General features: G+C 42.2%; 1 protein-coding gene across 3 annotated transcripts in view; it reads right to left on the reverse strand.

Annotated features, from left to right (window-relative positions):
* The window catches only part of ADAMTSL1 (ADAMTS like 1), a 1,109,873-nt gene that overhangs the window by 130,061 nt on the left and 964,112 nt on the right, over positions 1 to 15,700 (reverse strand). For all 3 annotated transcript variants that reach the window (XM_061425212.1, XM_061425211.1, XM_061425213.1), the window contains one exon: positions 2,659 to 2,786. In XM_061425212.1, coding sequence (XP_061281196.1) covers positions 2,659 to 2,786 — 128 coding nt within the window. The remainder of the gene's footprint in view (positions 1 to 2,658; positions 2,787 to 15,700) is intronic.

The following is a 15,700-nucleotide window of genomic DNA, read 5'->3' on the forward strand; positions in this document are numbered from 1 at the left end:
CTCAGGGCTTTTTCACATGTGCAATCTTATTTACCCTCACAACAATCTTGTAAAATATGATTAATTTCACTCTTACAGATGAGAAGGAAGATTCAGTGAGCTTATACCCTTTGTTCAAGGTCACACAGCTAATGAACAGTAGAACTGTATCCTTTAGAAATGCCTCACATCTCCCCCTGCTGCAAAGTGCCCCCCCACCACTTACATGGTATTTGGGTTGTATCTTATCCTATGCAGGATCTTAATGGGTACATTTGAAGGAAACTATCTCTTGATTCTAGGTGGTCACGTATACATCTATTACCTTCACTAGTCTGTAAGCATCACAGATCACAAAACTCAGGTCTAACTTACTGCTCCACACTGATAATACTTGGCAGAGGACGTGTTCAGAACAGTAGCTGGTGAGTCACTTTAAAACTGTGAGTGTAGACATTGACGTCAGGCTAGGTGATAATCCCAGGTAAAGATACAAATACAATCTTAAAGCAACATCTCCATTTTGATCCTTAACTTTCAGAGGGATTGTCTGACAGACGTGCCAGCAGACCTGAACAAACCCCACCATCGAAGACAAAGACACAGCTCCCTAAGCTCTGGGTGTGGTGTCCGTGAACTACTTCATCGCTCAGCTCCTTTCCTCCTCCTTCCCCGGTGCCTCTTTGGCTGCTCTCTCTCTTTCCTGGCTTTGAACATTTTGGCAGCCTCCAATAGCTCCTCTTCAAAGAGCTGAAGACAAGCCTGATGTTACAATTGCTTTGCTTAATTCCAGACAGGTTTCCATGAATCATATTAAATTCAGGTGAACAAAGGGTATTTAGTCTGTGACAGAGCTGAACCGTATCTGGATAAATATAAACAAGAGAGTTAATCCTGTAAGAGCCACTATTTGCCAGCAGCTGGAAGGCTGTCCGCACTGCCCTGGCCAAGGCAGACTGTGTTGGGGGGCGGGTAAGGCAGAAGAGAATTAACCAGATGGGTGCCAAGCATCTGGACTCCGTACAAAGAGGGGCATAAAGATTATGACTGGAATACATTAGGAGCAAAGCAAATGTTCTATTCACAAAAAAATAGGCATTAATAATAGTCTGTAATCCACCTCAGGGCCCCTCAGCTGGCCTTACTCTTTGTTGACTTTCATCTTCTCTGCAGAGCGTCTTGCTCAAGGTCCCTTCCCAGATCAGCCTTAGGTCATGGGGGTAGAAATACTGTTGCTAAACAGATATGCAAGGGAGTAGCATGTGTGACTGGAAAACAGTGTGACAACATAATCCTGGCGTGGATGGATGAGGTCAGTGTGGGGTGATGTCGGCTTTTCTAGCAACGATTGAATCATCTCATGGGAGCGGCAATTGAAAAGAATAAATACAAACACATGCAACACACCGCCACAAAGGCTGCATGGCCCAGACCCGAGGAAGGGGAGCCCAGACTGAAAGCATCAGTGGGGAGACGAGGGGACAATGATCTGGGGGTTAGGAGACCTCAGTTTCCTTCTCCCAGCCACCAGCTGAGAGGCTATGTGACCTCAGGTTGCCTGGTCGCTAAGAACTGTGGGCCCTGGTTCAGAGTTCAGCTGGTCTCTAAGGTCTCTTAGTTTCAAAGGCAAGGATCTGTCCTATGTAAGGAAGGTTTTATAAAACCCACCTATGTAAGGAAGGTTTTATAAAAGTCTCTTACTCTAAGACCACAACCTTACCAGGGGGAAAGATGGGAGAATGGATAGTAAGGGAATTTGGGATCAACATATACATACTGCTAGGGAATGGCAATCCACTCCAGTGTTCTTGCCTGGAGAATTCCATGGACTGAGAAGCCTGGTGGGCTACAGTCCATGGGGTCGTAAAGCGTTGGACATGACTGAGCGACTAACACGTTTAAAATGGATAACCAACAAGGACCTATTGTATAGCACAGGGAACTCTGTTCAACGTTACGTGGCAGCCTGGATGAGAGGGGAGTTTGGGGGAGAATGCATATGTGCAAATGTATGGCTGAGTCCCTTTGCTATTCAGCTGAAACTATTACAACACTGTTAATTGGCTATACATCAACATAAAATGAAAAATGAAAAAAAAAAAAAAGCCAAATTGCAACTTTGGGAGGCACTGCACTCTGAATTGCGATTTTCTGACGTGGCCACGTATAGAATGGTTTGCCTAAGCTCTATGGATAAAGGTGAAGTACTAGCAGGTCCATTAGAGAAAAAGGTTGAAATAAACAGTCAGAGAGGACACTTGTGCTCTAGCCCACAGTCACAGAATTCCAACTACCCAAGGGTCTTAGTTTCCTTTGTAATAGGTGGGAGGAGAAATGAAAAGATCATTTGATGACCTTAGGTCATGAGTCATGTTCCCTCATAGACTACTTCCTTGTATATATCTATGCTCATGCTCGTCCCTGCATCTCTGTTATCAAAATTCTACCCCAAGTCTAAGACCTCTCAGGTAGAATGAAACTGTACCCTCTTTAGTTATCAAAACTTATTTCATTCATTCTATCTCATATTACATGCTATCTTCATTTAATTACAATTATAGGTCACAAACTTCCAAAGGCAGGAAATGGATCTCATTTATGTCTGTCTCCCTGACCCCACTTAGCATGCTGTGGCACCTACTTAGCAGTTTCCATATTGAACAGCGGTTTTCACATTACCTGCTAATGTGACAGCAATGGAGACAGAATCATATCCCAAGGCATTTGAGGCATTACAAGTGTAGAAACCCACATCAGCTTCCACAGGTGCCAGGATCTGTAAGGAATCATCTGGCTGCAGAAGAATCCTGGAGCAACAGAAAAGAAATGTAGACCTGGTCAGGTCAGTTGACTCCTTTTTGGCACCGGACATGGGTAAAGCTGGAAGGAACCCCAGGGGACAGTAAACAGAACCCTGTTTAACAACAGGCACAAACTGGCCACAGTGACACACGGGAAACCAGCCTCTCTTGCCACTTTGTTGAGTGTGATTCTGGAAGTGAGCCCAAATAAGGCGGTTTTGGATTGCTTATGCAGTTTGTTGACTGCTTGGGCTAAATGCTAACTGTTGGAGCAGACAGCCTATGGACACTGAATACACGTAACACATACACTGGGGGTGAGAGGAGACGTTAGAATGAATGGTGCAGATGGATTTGGGGAAGGCTTCAGGAAAAGGCAAAGTTATAAAGGAAGAGTTACTAATGCTCTGGATGGTGGAGAGTAGGCAGAGCTTCCAGATATGGAGAAAGGCATCTGTTAAGGCTTGGAGGTGGGAGAGAGGAAGCCAGAAATCGACTGCTGACGAGAAGATGCTGAAGGAAGCTGTATGTGTAACTGTGTCTCAATTCTTTTGTCTTCATTAGTCTGGAAATATTACTGGGCACAAAAATTAGATCTTATTTATTGTTTCATTTCCCACACTTCTTGGCAGAGGGCCCTCTGTAGAGAAGATGCCAGAAGAATGAAGGCAAAGCCTGCCCTTCAGGGTCATGGTAGAGATAACTCTAGAATAATCACCATGGAGTTCAGATACTTTGCTTTACCTGAAAGGGATTATGAGAATCAAATGGTGAGTACATATCATGAGCTTCAAAATCCACACCTATCTCAGGCTATTTTTTTTTTTTTTCCTAGATGGATGCCATTTCTAAGAAGTACCTTCTATGGTAGTTAAGTAGATAAATGACTAATGATGACTTTAAGCTCATGGTGAGGCTGATGATAACTTTAGTGTGTATGTGGAGGTGGAAAATCTAGAAGAGTTGGGGGAGGATTGGATGGGAACTTTAGAGATCCAGTGCCGGACCTGACCAGGCCTTAGGTCAATACATCATTCAACAGCATGGAAATGAGTTAGTGGTGGCTTTGCGGTTCCTGGAGTCAGTCACTTCCATCTTTGTGATTCTTTCCACCTCCTTATCAATTTCCAAAGCTTCCAAGAGCTTCCAACATATGTTCCCCTCATATGTTAGCATCCATCTATGGGAGTCAAGCAGGTAAGGGGTTGCTTTTCAGGTAAGGCACAAAACAATATTTAATGATAAAATTAAGACTAGGACTCAGATCTCCTGTCCCACCGGCAGTCTCCCACCACACACTTCTTTTTCTTCACTATGTCTCGGCTGGGCCTCTCCAGACTCTATTGGTACGTGTAGTCTGGCATCACCTCTAGTCAGCTCTTAATTATTCTGAGGTGGGTGACTAGTCTGGCAATGAATCAGGCCTTCTCAAATCTGTTCTCGGCCTTGGACCTACTGCACTGCTTTTTCTTACCTCCTGTTGGAGGAAAGGCAGGAGAGAGGAAAATCAGGGCTTGCATCAATCCTTCTCCGGTCTCACTATGTATGGGCAGTTCTGGTAACAGTGAGGAAGGAAACTGAAAACCTTAGCTAAAGGGAAATTTCTGGATGATTGTGTTTGATTCAGTGCCATTTTAGACCATCACCGCTATTACAGGAACAGTTTGGCTTCCGTGGCATTGAAGGAGAGCTGAAACTTTGTGAGGGATGACAGAGAGGCTATGAGACATTGTGACTAGACTCATCCACTCATTCATTCACTCATCCACCCAAGTTAGGTGTTTTCTCTCAAAATCAACAATTACACTCTAGTTGGTTAGTTTATTTCAAAGAGATAATAAGAGAAAGATGATTGTATAATTTGCTTATCTTTGCTAAGCCATACAATATTTAGATAATATCTTTTTTTTTTTTTTTTAGTAGGAATCTTAATAGATGCAGCATGGTATTATTGCTAAATCTTTTCACGTATTCAGGCTGTTTTCAATTAAAAAAATGAAATGCTGACTTGATGATTTAAATTTTTATAATCTCTCAAGAATATGGATGCCTCCAAACCAATTTCCAAACAGGAATAATCAAAGCAGGCTTGACAGACTGATCACTTAAGATGACTGAACTTGCTATTGTTGTTCAGTTGCTATGTCAGGTCCAACTCTTCACAATCCCATGGACTGCAGCACGCCATGCTCCTCTGTCCTCTGATATCTCCTGAACTCAGTGGATCATTATTCAGTTTTACCATCCTCAAAAGGCAGGGATGAAGATTTGCTAAATTCTCAAGGCTGTTGGGATAGTTGCTTCCCTATCAGAGTTCTATCAGAAGAGGTTCTTGAAGAGAATATTTAGAGGATGAGATTAGAAGATAGGTCTTCTGAATTTGATTTTGTTTCTAAGCTTTATTTTTCTACATTTCAGCATATCAATTTCTAAAACCCAGTTGAAGTATGTTTTCCTATCCAGCAGAAGGAACTGTTAAAATGAGGTATATAAGGAAGCTGCAGACCTCCTCTTGGTATATCCAGTGACCCTTCCTTTGGTAATGCTTCACACTGTGATAGAGAATTAAAACTGAGAAACGACAGGGGATGAAAAGATTGTGAGGAAGGAAGTGAGAGGGGTTCATGATACTGGCCAATTCCCCGCTGCCGCCCACCCCCCCCCCACCACACCAGGTAATTTATTAGCTTCTATAGTCAGATCATCTTATTTTTTCCCATAGAACTACTGTACCTGCCTGGTCTCATGCAGAGTGTAAACTCCACTCTTACATTGGGCCTGACCCAACTAACTCCTTTTAAGTGGAGGTAAGCTTACTGTAACAGTTCCTCCAGGCTACTGAGTGAGCCATGATGCTTCCTGACTGTATGAGCCTGGAAAAGAACTCACACAAAGTTGGTGAAGAGAAGTGGGGAGATCCATCATATTGGGTACAAAGCCGTAAGGGTCTGAACTAAGATGGGAATAATGGGAATGGAAAAAAAAAGAGAATATAGATCTGAATATTTGGCATTCATACAGTCTTCTATTCCATAGACTGCATACAAAGATTAAGAAACTAAAGTATTTGCCATCATAAAACAGTCTTAAATGTTGTCTTAAGACAAAATCTACACAGGATGAATCTGAATTTCTTATTTACTGTGTATACTTAGAAATTGCTTTTAGTCATAAAACTGAACTCTTTAGCTCAAGGATGTACATAGTTATTTGGCATCAAAGTCAGGATTTGAAATAGGGTTTCTTGGTTCAGTACTTTCTTTCAATCACATCTTTGCATGCACGCATGCTAAGTCGCTTCAGTTGTGTCCGACTCTGTGCGACCCCATGGACAGCAGCCTACCAGGCTCCTCTGTCCACGGGATTCTCCAGGCAAGAATACTGGAGTGGGATGCCATTTCCCTCTCCATTTCCCTCTCCTTCCCATAAAATTGGTAGATGGGAGTTTGGAGGCTGCCACTAGGGGGAGCAATACTTCTGGAGAGGGCGCCCATGCAGGACTCTCTAGGAAATGTGACAAGGCAAAGAAAAGGGCTTGCTGGAGATTGAGGTTTACTTTAATCTATTTAGACTGGCATCTAGAGAGATAGAGACTCCTGGGGAAAAAAGATTTTCTTTGTATTTCAGGCATCTACTCTATTAATTTAACTTAATTTGTTGGGAGCTGATTTCTGTCAGCTTGTATTTAGGTTTCAGATTTGACAGACCTGTTTTAGAACGCACAGGCATGGAAACATAGTGCTGCTTTCCAAACAAAACCAGAAAGATTTCTCTGGGGTTGTTGTGGAATTTATGGAATTAGGGGACACGAGGGGACATGGAATAGGGCATAATTAAGACCTATATAGCAAATGGCGCTGTAGTCTTATTAGGTATGTTACTACTCATTGCTTTTCTTCCACACCTACATTCCCTTTTGGTTTACTGGGCTAAAACTTACTGCTTAATTTCTTTGCCCATTGTTTTTAGCTAGGAAATGAAAGAGCAGTTTTGCTTTTTTTGGTGACCTTTACTTGTAAAGGTGACAGCCTGCCTTCTCAAGTCTTTTACAAATTAAAGACCACCTGAGAGAGTACAAATAATTGTCTCAGGTGCACAAGCCTTCATTGTACAAATGAGTAGGTTATGGACAAAGTGCTCCTGGGTCAGTCCTACCAAGCACAAGCTGCTTGAGATGGAGTTCTCTCTGCATTTGCAAGGAAGTTTCTCTGGGTGTCTTGAGGAAAGGTCTAGAAATCTTGTACATGGGGTGGTATCATGATGCCTTCAAAATCCTTGGCTCAGTGGAGACACCACTGTATGTAACTGCCCACTTCTCAAAGTCATGTCCACAGCTAACCATGTGAAACTGCAGTGGGGGAAAGGATTCCCAACTACAGTCAAGAGACGTGGACTCAGGTGGTAGTCTTGGGCAAGTGTTTCAGCTCTGTGAGCCTCTATGTTCCTTCTGCATATTGAGCAGAATATCTCAGAGAGATCTTGTGAGGATCAAATAAAGGAGTGAGCTTACAATTTCTGAAGAACTATTTCTAAGTTCTAACTATTTCTAACTATTTCTCACTATTTTCTAAGTAAAAAGGCATCAGCTCAAGCATCAGATACATCTAATAAATTAGTAATTTTTAGTGGTACAGGTAGGGGTAATCTACATTTCCATTTTGAAATTCCTCCTTGGAATTTCCAGTTGTCAGAGGAAAATTTCAAGCTCTAGACACAGAAATACTCATTTGCTACATGGACCATGATGTACCATTTCAAGACTCTCATCCTAACAAATCATTCTTAAACCCATTTTCTCAACTAGAACTTGGAAATTATAGGTACATCCTTTCTCTTTAGAATAGTGTCTCCTTCATCTTTTCAAACTTATCTGCCCCACATTCTAGCCATCCAATATGGCCTCGTTGACTCTCCTTGTCATTGGTTTTGAGCAGTGTTCATTTTCTTCCTCTTCCTGCTGATTCTTTCAAATTCTCCCCATCCCTAAAGAACAAGTTCTAGTTCAACCTTCTGTGTTTCCACAGTCCACGAGAATCCCTTCTTTTCTTGACGTTGCAGAGGTCTTTTACCTTGTGCTATGAAGTCCTTTCACTCTACCACATCTCTTCCCTTCAGTTAGATTGAAAACAAATACCTCAAAAGTTGTGGTACACATACACATTGGAATATTATTCAGCCACAAAAACGAATGCATTTGACTCAGTTCTAGTGAGGTGGATGAACCTAGAACCTCTTATACAGAATGAAGTAGGTCAGACAGAGAAAGAAAAATATCGTATATTAATGCATATATATGAAATCTAGAAAGATGGTACTGATAAACCTATCTGCAGGGCAGCAATGGAGATGCAGACATAAAGAATAGCCTAGTGGACACAGGGTGAAATGGAGAGGATGGGACGAATGGAGAGAGCAGAATGGAAACACACACGCTACCATATGTAAAATTAGACAGCCTGTGGAAATGTGCTGTATGATGTAGGGGCTCTAATCTGGTGTTCTGGGGCAGCCTAGAGGGGAATGATGGTATGGGAAGTGGGAGGGAAGTTCAAGAGGAAGGGTTATGGCTGATTCATGTTGCTATATGGTCAAAACCAACACAATACCATAAAGCAATTATCCTCCAATTAAAAATAAATAAAAAAAAGGACTACCTTTTTATAGTTGTCACTTCAGTATTCAGTGTAGTGCTGACATGCTAAATAAATGGGGATTCCCAGCTGGTAAAGAATCTGCCTGGCAACACAGGAGATGCAAGAGACCTGGGTTTGATTCCTGGTTGAGAAGATCCCTTGGAGTAGGAAATGGCAACCCACTCTGGTATTCTTGCCTAGAAAATTCAATGGACAGAAGAGCCTGACATGCTACAGTCCATGGGTTCACAAAGAGTCTAACAGGACTGAGCATGTACACACAAGGAACGGGTACTTAATAAACACATGTGTGTGCTGTGCTGAGTCGCTCAGCCATGTCTGACTCTTTGCAACCTCGTGGACTGTAGCCCGCCAGGGTCCTCTGTCTATGGGGATTCTCCAGGCAAGAATACTGTGGGTTGCCGTGCTGTCCTCCAGGGGATCTTCCCAACCCAGGGATCGAACCCAGGCGTCCCTCATGGCAGGTGGATTCTTTACTATCTGAGCCACCAGGGAAGCCACAACACTTGTTTAGTGACCTTCCAAGCAGTGGAGCTGAAAATCATCATTTTGACAACATAGCACAATGGATAAGAGCACAGACTCCAGAGCCACAGGGACTGGGCCCCAGCCCCCAGTTGTCCCACTCAGTAGCTCTGTAACCTAGCACAAGTAATTTACTTCTGAGTGGCAAAGTTGTCTCACCCACAGAATGAGGAGCATTACTGCACCAACTGAGGGGTGTTGTGAATATTCTATGTTGAGTCCAGGTATTTCAAAAACACAGAAAAGTATGTGACAAGTAGTAAATACTAGGGAAGTGTAGGTTACTATTAATATTTAGTGGTTGTTTTTGATATCACCAAGAAAATCAAATCTGACAGACTTTATTTTCCTGGGCTCCAAACCATCACTGAGGATGGTGACCACAAGCACAAAATTCAAAGACGCTGGCCCCTTGGAATGAAAGCTATGACAAACCCAGTGTACTGAAATGCAGACACGTCACTTTGCTGACAGAGATCCATATAGTCAAAGCTATGGCTTTGCTAGTAGTCATACGGATGTTAGAACTGGACCATAAAGAAGGCTAAGTGCCAAGGAATTGATGTTTTCGCATTGTGGTGCTAGAGAAGTGTCTTGAGAGTCCCTTGGACAGCAAGAAGATAGAACCAGTCAATCTTAAAGGAAATCAACCCTGACTATTCATTAGAAAATTGACTACCTGATGTGAGTGCTGACTCATTGGAAAAGACCCTGATGCTGGGAAAGATTGTAGGCCAAAGGAGAAGGGAGTGACAGGGGATGAGATAGATGAGGTAGAGTCAGTGACTCAGTGGACATGAATCTGAGCAAACTCCAGAGGACAAGCGGAAGACAGAGGAGCTTGAGGTGCTACAGTCCCTGAAGTCACAGTTAGACGCAACTAAGCGACTGAACAACAACATTAGCATTACCGTTGCCATCATCATTCACTCTTCATATCTGAACCTAATGCAATCTGGATGTTGTGATGAGCTGCTTTGACATGGGTAAATGACTGAGAAATGAACAGTTTTCAAGAAAAAAATACATGAATCAGGGCCACGGGGGAAGAGGTGAGGGGTCTGCTGTGTGAGCGAGCAGGGTGTGGGCCACAGTGGGTGTATCTTGGTGGAAGCCCTGCGGGTGGGAAAGACAAGCAGAGGGCTGAGGCCACGTGGCACACTGGGCTGGCAGCAGCCTCAATTCTATTCTTGACTCAGGAATCTCGGAATAAAGACAACTAGTCATTTCCATAATTGTTTTAACACTATTAACCAGATACTGATATTTTAGAACACTTTTAAAAATGCCAGAATTCTGCAATTGCAAAAAAAAAAAAAAGTAAAATTGGGAAAAGAGTAAGAATTGGGAAAAAGTGAGCTTAGAAGCAGTTAAAGAATATTGTGCAAAGAGTATCAGCTCACAACTCCAAGGAGGAGGTACTGAGGTCTTTGTCTTACCCTGAAATGCTGACTTTTCTTCTGCTTAGGGATTCCTAAGATTAGGATAATCAAATCTACCACAAAGGGAGAGTGGGAGCAGGTATTCAGTAGACAAGTGTCCAAGCTTCATACAATTTCGTTCAGGTTACTGGTCTGACATTATCATATTTTAGAGAGGACACAAAAGCTCTGAAAAGTAACTTGCTCAGTTGGTGCAGGGAATTGGGAATGACCTTTGACCTTAAAAAAAAATGGACTCTATTCAAACATCCACTGGGGCCTAGTAAGAAGGCATGTGGTTTGGCTTTATTTTTGGTTGAGTGTAATATATGCCAATGTTTCTCAGGGACATGGACAATCACTAATAAGAATATTCTGGATTTTAAATAGCTGGAAGGCATGTGGTTTGGCCTCATTTTTGTTGGGGGGTAATTTGTGCCAAGGTTTGTCGTTACTCAGGGAAATGGACAATTGCTAACAAGAATTTTCTAGATTTTAAGTAGCTTGAAGCTAGAGGACAGAAAGAATATTGTGAGAAGACATCTTCTGCAAGAATGTTTTTCTGAAGCCAAAAATTATAGTAGCTCAGACCCTTGCAGGGGAGAGTTTTACTTTGTACAGACATTTTGGGGAACAGACTTGAGGTTCATGAAGAGTTTTGTATCACCATTTAGCAAGGGCAACTTTTTTTTTTAACCTTGGCTGCTTTTAATTGCCAACTAAAAGTTACTTAATGCTGGAAGCTCCATGACTGCTCCAGGTGGAAGTATAGAAAATATTTTTGGAATGGGAAAGGTCAACTGACCACACATTCTTAACTCTGTCCTAATACTTTCTGCCAAACCCTTCAGCTTCCTTCTCTTCAGAAATTCATAAAATCTTGAATTTGCTAATATGAGTAGTTCTATTTTCCTGCCAGGTAATTCATTTCAAACTGCAGACCTCTGCATGAAACGACTGACTGGATTTCCTATTTACCTTGAATAGAGATCATCAAACTGTAGCCAGCTGTCACCTGCTTTTGTAAATAAAGTTTTATTGGCATTCAGCCACAGCAGATTAAGAATCTATGGCTGCTTTTATGCTCCACTGGCAGAACTGAATAGTTGAGACAGACGGGATAGCCTGCAAAGCTAAAATGTTTGCTGTTTGGCCCTTTGCAAGAAAAGTTTGCTGACCCCAACCTAGAACACGGAAGCACTTTCACTTCTGGTTTGTTTTGGTGTCTTCCTCATTTATACTAAAATGTTAACCACTTTTTCAGAAATGCCATTTGTTAGGACCACTTTTCCAGGAAGAATAAATTAACTGTTAGGGGGATCTTTTGAGACGCTCCAGCTTTTCAGAGAGTAGACAGTGACTGGTTGTCACTAATTGTCTTGTGTTCTCTAATGTTCTCTGATTCATGCCGGTCACTTCTGTGACCTTGCACTGATCTTCTATCTTTTTTTTTTTTTTTGGCTAAGTTTTATCTATTTACTGAGATGGCTCTTTTTTCTCTGACTTGCTTTTCTTATACTTTTCCACTGGGAAAAACATTTGTCATCTCCATTTCCTTTTCTATAAAGGAAACAAGCCAAACCAAATTGAAACTGGTTTCTTCTTCCCTCACTATCTGCCCAGCCTCCAGTTTTTATATTATCTACAAACTTAGAAACTGCATTTCATGTGCTTATGACTTTTACATATAGCATTATTCACAAGTGTGGTTCTGAAATTGACCCTGGAGGCATTTTCCATCTGATTCTCTCTTCCATTCGAAGAAGTTTCCATCTGTGGATACTCTGTGTTGCCCGAGCTAAAGCCTTCCAAATACTCCTTAATTCATCTTCTATTCAACACCACTTTGGAACACTGTCCAGAGATTTCTGGGAAGTATAAACATTTAGAGCATACATATTTCTCTATCCTACCAGATCAAAAACATCAGAAAAAACTGTCCGTAGAGTATAAGCACACTCTCCTGTTGTCTGGATATAGGCTGCCAATTCTCCATCACATTGTGTTTTCCTAGACACCTTTTTAGTGCTAGTATTCCAGCAACTGCCCAGGGGTTCCTCAAAATAAGAGTAATGCTCTTGATTTTGTGACATCCTGGAAGATGGTGTGTGGTACACTGGCCTCATCTCTAATGAACAATGATTATATTATCAAATGTGTATCCACTGTGTGCCAGGCATACTACAGATAATATTTCTCTTCTTCTTCACTTTTCTGAAGGGTGGTTATGATCATTTTAACTAATGAGAAAACAAGGGTTCAGAGCTGTTAGACTCCTGTGGTTATTAAGTGGCAGAACTAAGATGCTATGATTCTAGCCTTCCTGTTCACTACCATTGTGGGCTGTCCTCAGGGTTAACTGCTGTAACCATTAGCTTGCTCCTCCTGACCAAAGGGATTGGTGGAGTGAGGTGGGTGCACCCAGAACCACAACAGAAAGAAAGCAGGGACTGGCTTAGGGATCAAAAGGCAGAAACTCTTTGGCATTAGCCTGTTCCCTAGGGCTCCATATAGATGAAATGGCACCTGTGAGCTGTTTCTCCATCCCTAAGAAGGAGAGGAGAAGGGGACAACAGAGGATGAGATGGCTGAGTGGCATCACCGACTCGATGGACGTGAGTTTGAGCAGGCTCCAGGAGTTGGTGATGGACAGGGAAGCCTCGCACGCTGCAGTCCATGGGGTCGCAAAGAGTCGGACATGACCGAGCGACTGAACTGAAGAAGGAATCAGTATTTTCTCCCAAGTCTCTAGTTTCATATTTGTCTTTATGTTCATTTGCATTCCTCTGAAAAGTCACATGACCTTTAGGAAAGTCTTGTTTAAATGCTTTAAGATTTCTATCAGCTGAGCTATGAGGAGTATGTGACTATAGGCTCACTCTTAGACCGAAGGTGTTGGGTAGAAAGTGGGGGCTTCCCTGCCAGTGTGGGACTATCAGCAGTATGTAGATCTTTCTCAGAGGAAAAGATTGATCCTCAATCAGCCTCCCTTCCCAGTTTGGTAACCCAGCTCCCTCTGGAAATTTGGGAGAATCTGAACATCCTTATAGGTATTGTTTCTGGAGTTGGATTCTGATGGAGGAATACTGGACATATATTTGTCCATAATGACATGAGCTTCCTGGTATTAGATGTGGGGCGGAGTTACAAGATTTTTCAGCTAGCATGCCTCATTTCCAAATGCAAATTCAGCTTTTGCCTGAATCTCAACTCAAATGTGGTGCAGAATAGAAAGGCCTGGGTAGTGTTCAGTATTTAGCAGAATGACTGAAAAGCAAGAAATGGTTCAGCTTCATCTTGTTTGTGGCCGAGGTACCTAAACACATACATGCACAGGCTGTCAATGCTGTAAACACACATGATTAGAGATACAAACACAGATGTGACAATAATAATGTTTACTGAGTGCCTATTATGTGCCGAGCACTGTGCATATTTACAGCTGGGTGTGTATATGTAAAGGGAGAGCGACTGAGAGAATAAAAGTCTTTCCCTGAAACAGACATGCCACAATAAAAACAAAAGCCTCACATATTGGAAGCCAGCCGGCTAGAGGATAGAATGCTGGATTATGCTAAATTCAGCTGACCCCAATGGCTTCTTTCTAAAACAGGGGCAAGCCCATGTATTCAACCAAGGTTAAAATCAATACAAAGAAACAGGATCCCTGGGGCCAGACTGAATCTAACAATCTCTGTGCTTCAGTTTTAATATTTGTAAAACTGGAATAGTAACCTGAAAGGGTTATTCTAGGAATAAATGGGGTGAGGTGTTCCCTGGCAGCTCAGTGGTAAGGAATCCACCTGCCAATGCAAGAGATGTGGGTTCAATCCCTAGATCGGGAAGATCCCCTGGAGAAGGAAATGGTTATCCACTCCAGTATTCTTGCCTGGGTGATTCCCCTGGATAGAGGAGCCTGGTGGGCTATAGTCTATAGGGTTGCAAAGAGTTAGACATGACTTAGCAACTGAACAACAACATCAAAATAAATGGACATCTATAAAACACTGAGAACATCTTGTAGCTCAAAGCAAGTGCTCATAACTCTTAGCAATGATGCCCATGATGAGGAGGATTTCTCCACTGGCCTGGATGTGGTGGGTGATTAAGGCACCACAAGATATTGACTCTTTGCTCTTACTCACTTCTAGTGGCTGGAAGTTCCCAGGCAAACTCATACACAGCAAGTAACTGGGTATCGTGGAAGGGCAGAGCTCAGCGGGGTGAAGTGAGGGGTCTGGTAAGAAATGAAGCAAGAAAGGTAGGCAGACATCAGATGATAAAGGACACTGTATATCATGCTAGGGCATTTGGAAATCATCTTCAAATGCTGGCAGGCCAAGGGAAAAATTTTAAGCCTGGGAGCATCACGGATGACTTTGCTAGAAAGATGCTCTGGCAGTAGCATGTCAATGATCTAGGGCAGAAGTGAGAATCCGTTTACTATAAAGGGACATATAGCAAATACTTTAGGCTTTCAGGGCCACCTATGGTCTCTGTTGTATATTCCACTTTTTATTTGTCTTTAATAATCCTTTAAAAATACAAAAGTCATTCCTTTCATAATCCTTTAAGTTATCTGGGTTCAAACCCTAGCTCCACTACTTATTAAGTGAGGGATCTTAAGCAAGTTAATTAAACAGCTCTGGGCTCAATTTCAACGACTCTTTTAATAATCCTTCAAAAGCCATTCTTAATAAGCTCTTTAAAAAATGTAAAGCCACTGGCTGGAATTTGCGAATTCCTGGTCTTGAGAAGGCAAATATAGAGTTAGGAGGCTGCTGCCATCATTGAGAGCTGACACATAAGCCAAGGACAGGCAGTGGGAACGGAGGTCAGTGGAGGGTGAAAGACCCATTGAAGAACTGGAACAGTCTAGAAATACAGGCAGGCCTCATTTTATTGCACTTCACTTTCTTGTGCTTCAGAGATACTATTTTTTTTTTTTTAAATAAATTGAAGGTTTGTGGCAACTCTGCATGGAACAAGCTTATTGGTGCTATTTTTCCTTGTTTCTTTTCCTTAGTATGTGATGGCTTCTATTGAACACTTAAAAAGCTTTTTATGTTGTTTTGGGGTATACAATGGAAGTAACAAATAGAGTCAAGGGATTAGATCTGTAGACAGAGTGCCTGAAGAACCATGGATGGAGGTTTGTAACACTGTACAGGAGGTGATGACCAAAACATCCCGAAGAAAAAGAAATGCAAACAGGCAAAATGGTTGTCTGGGGAGGCCTTACAAATAGCTGAGAAAAGAAGAGAAACAAAAGGGAAAGGAGTAAGGGAAAGATATACACAACTGAATGCAGAGTTCCAAA

Source organism: Bos javanicus, chromosome 8 (genome assembly GCF_032452875.1).
Source record: "Bos javanicus breed banteng chromosome 8, ARS-OSU_banteng_1.0, whole genome shotgun sequence".
In the NCBI taxonomy this organism is placed as follows: Eukaryota; Metazoa; Chordata; class Mammalia; order Artiodactyla; family Bovidae; genus Bos; species Bos javanicus.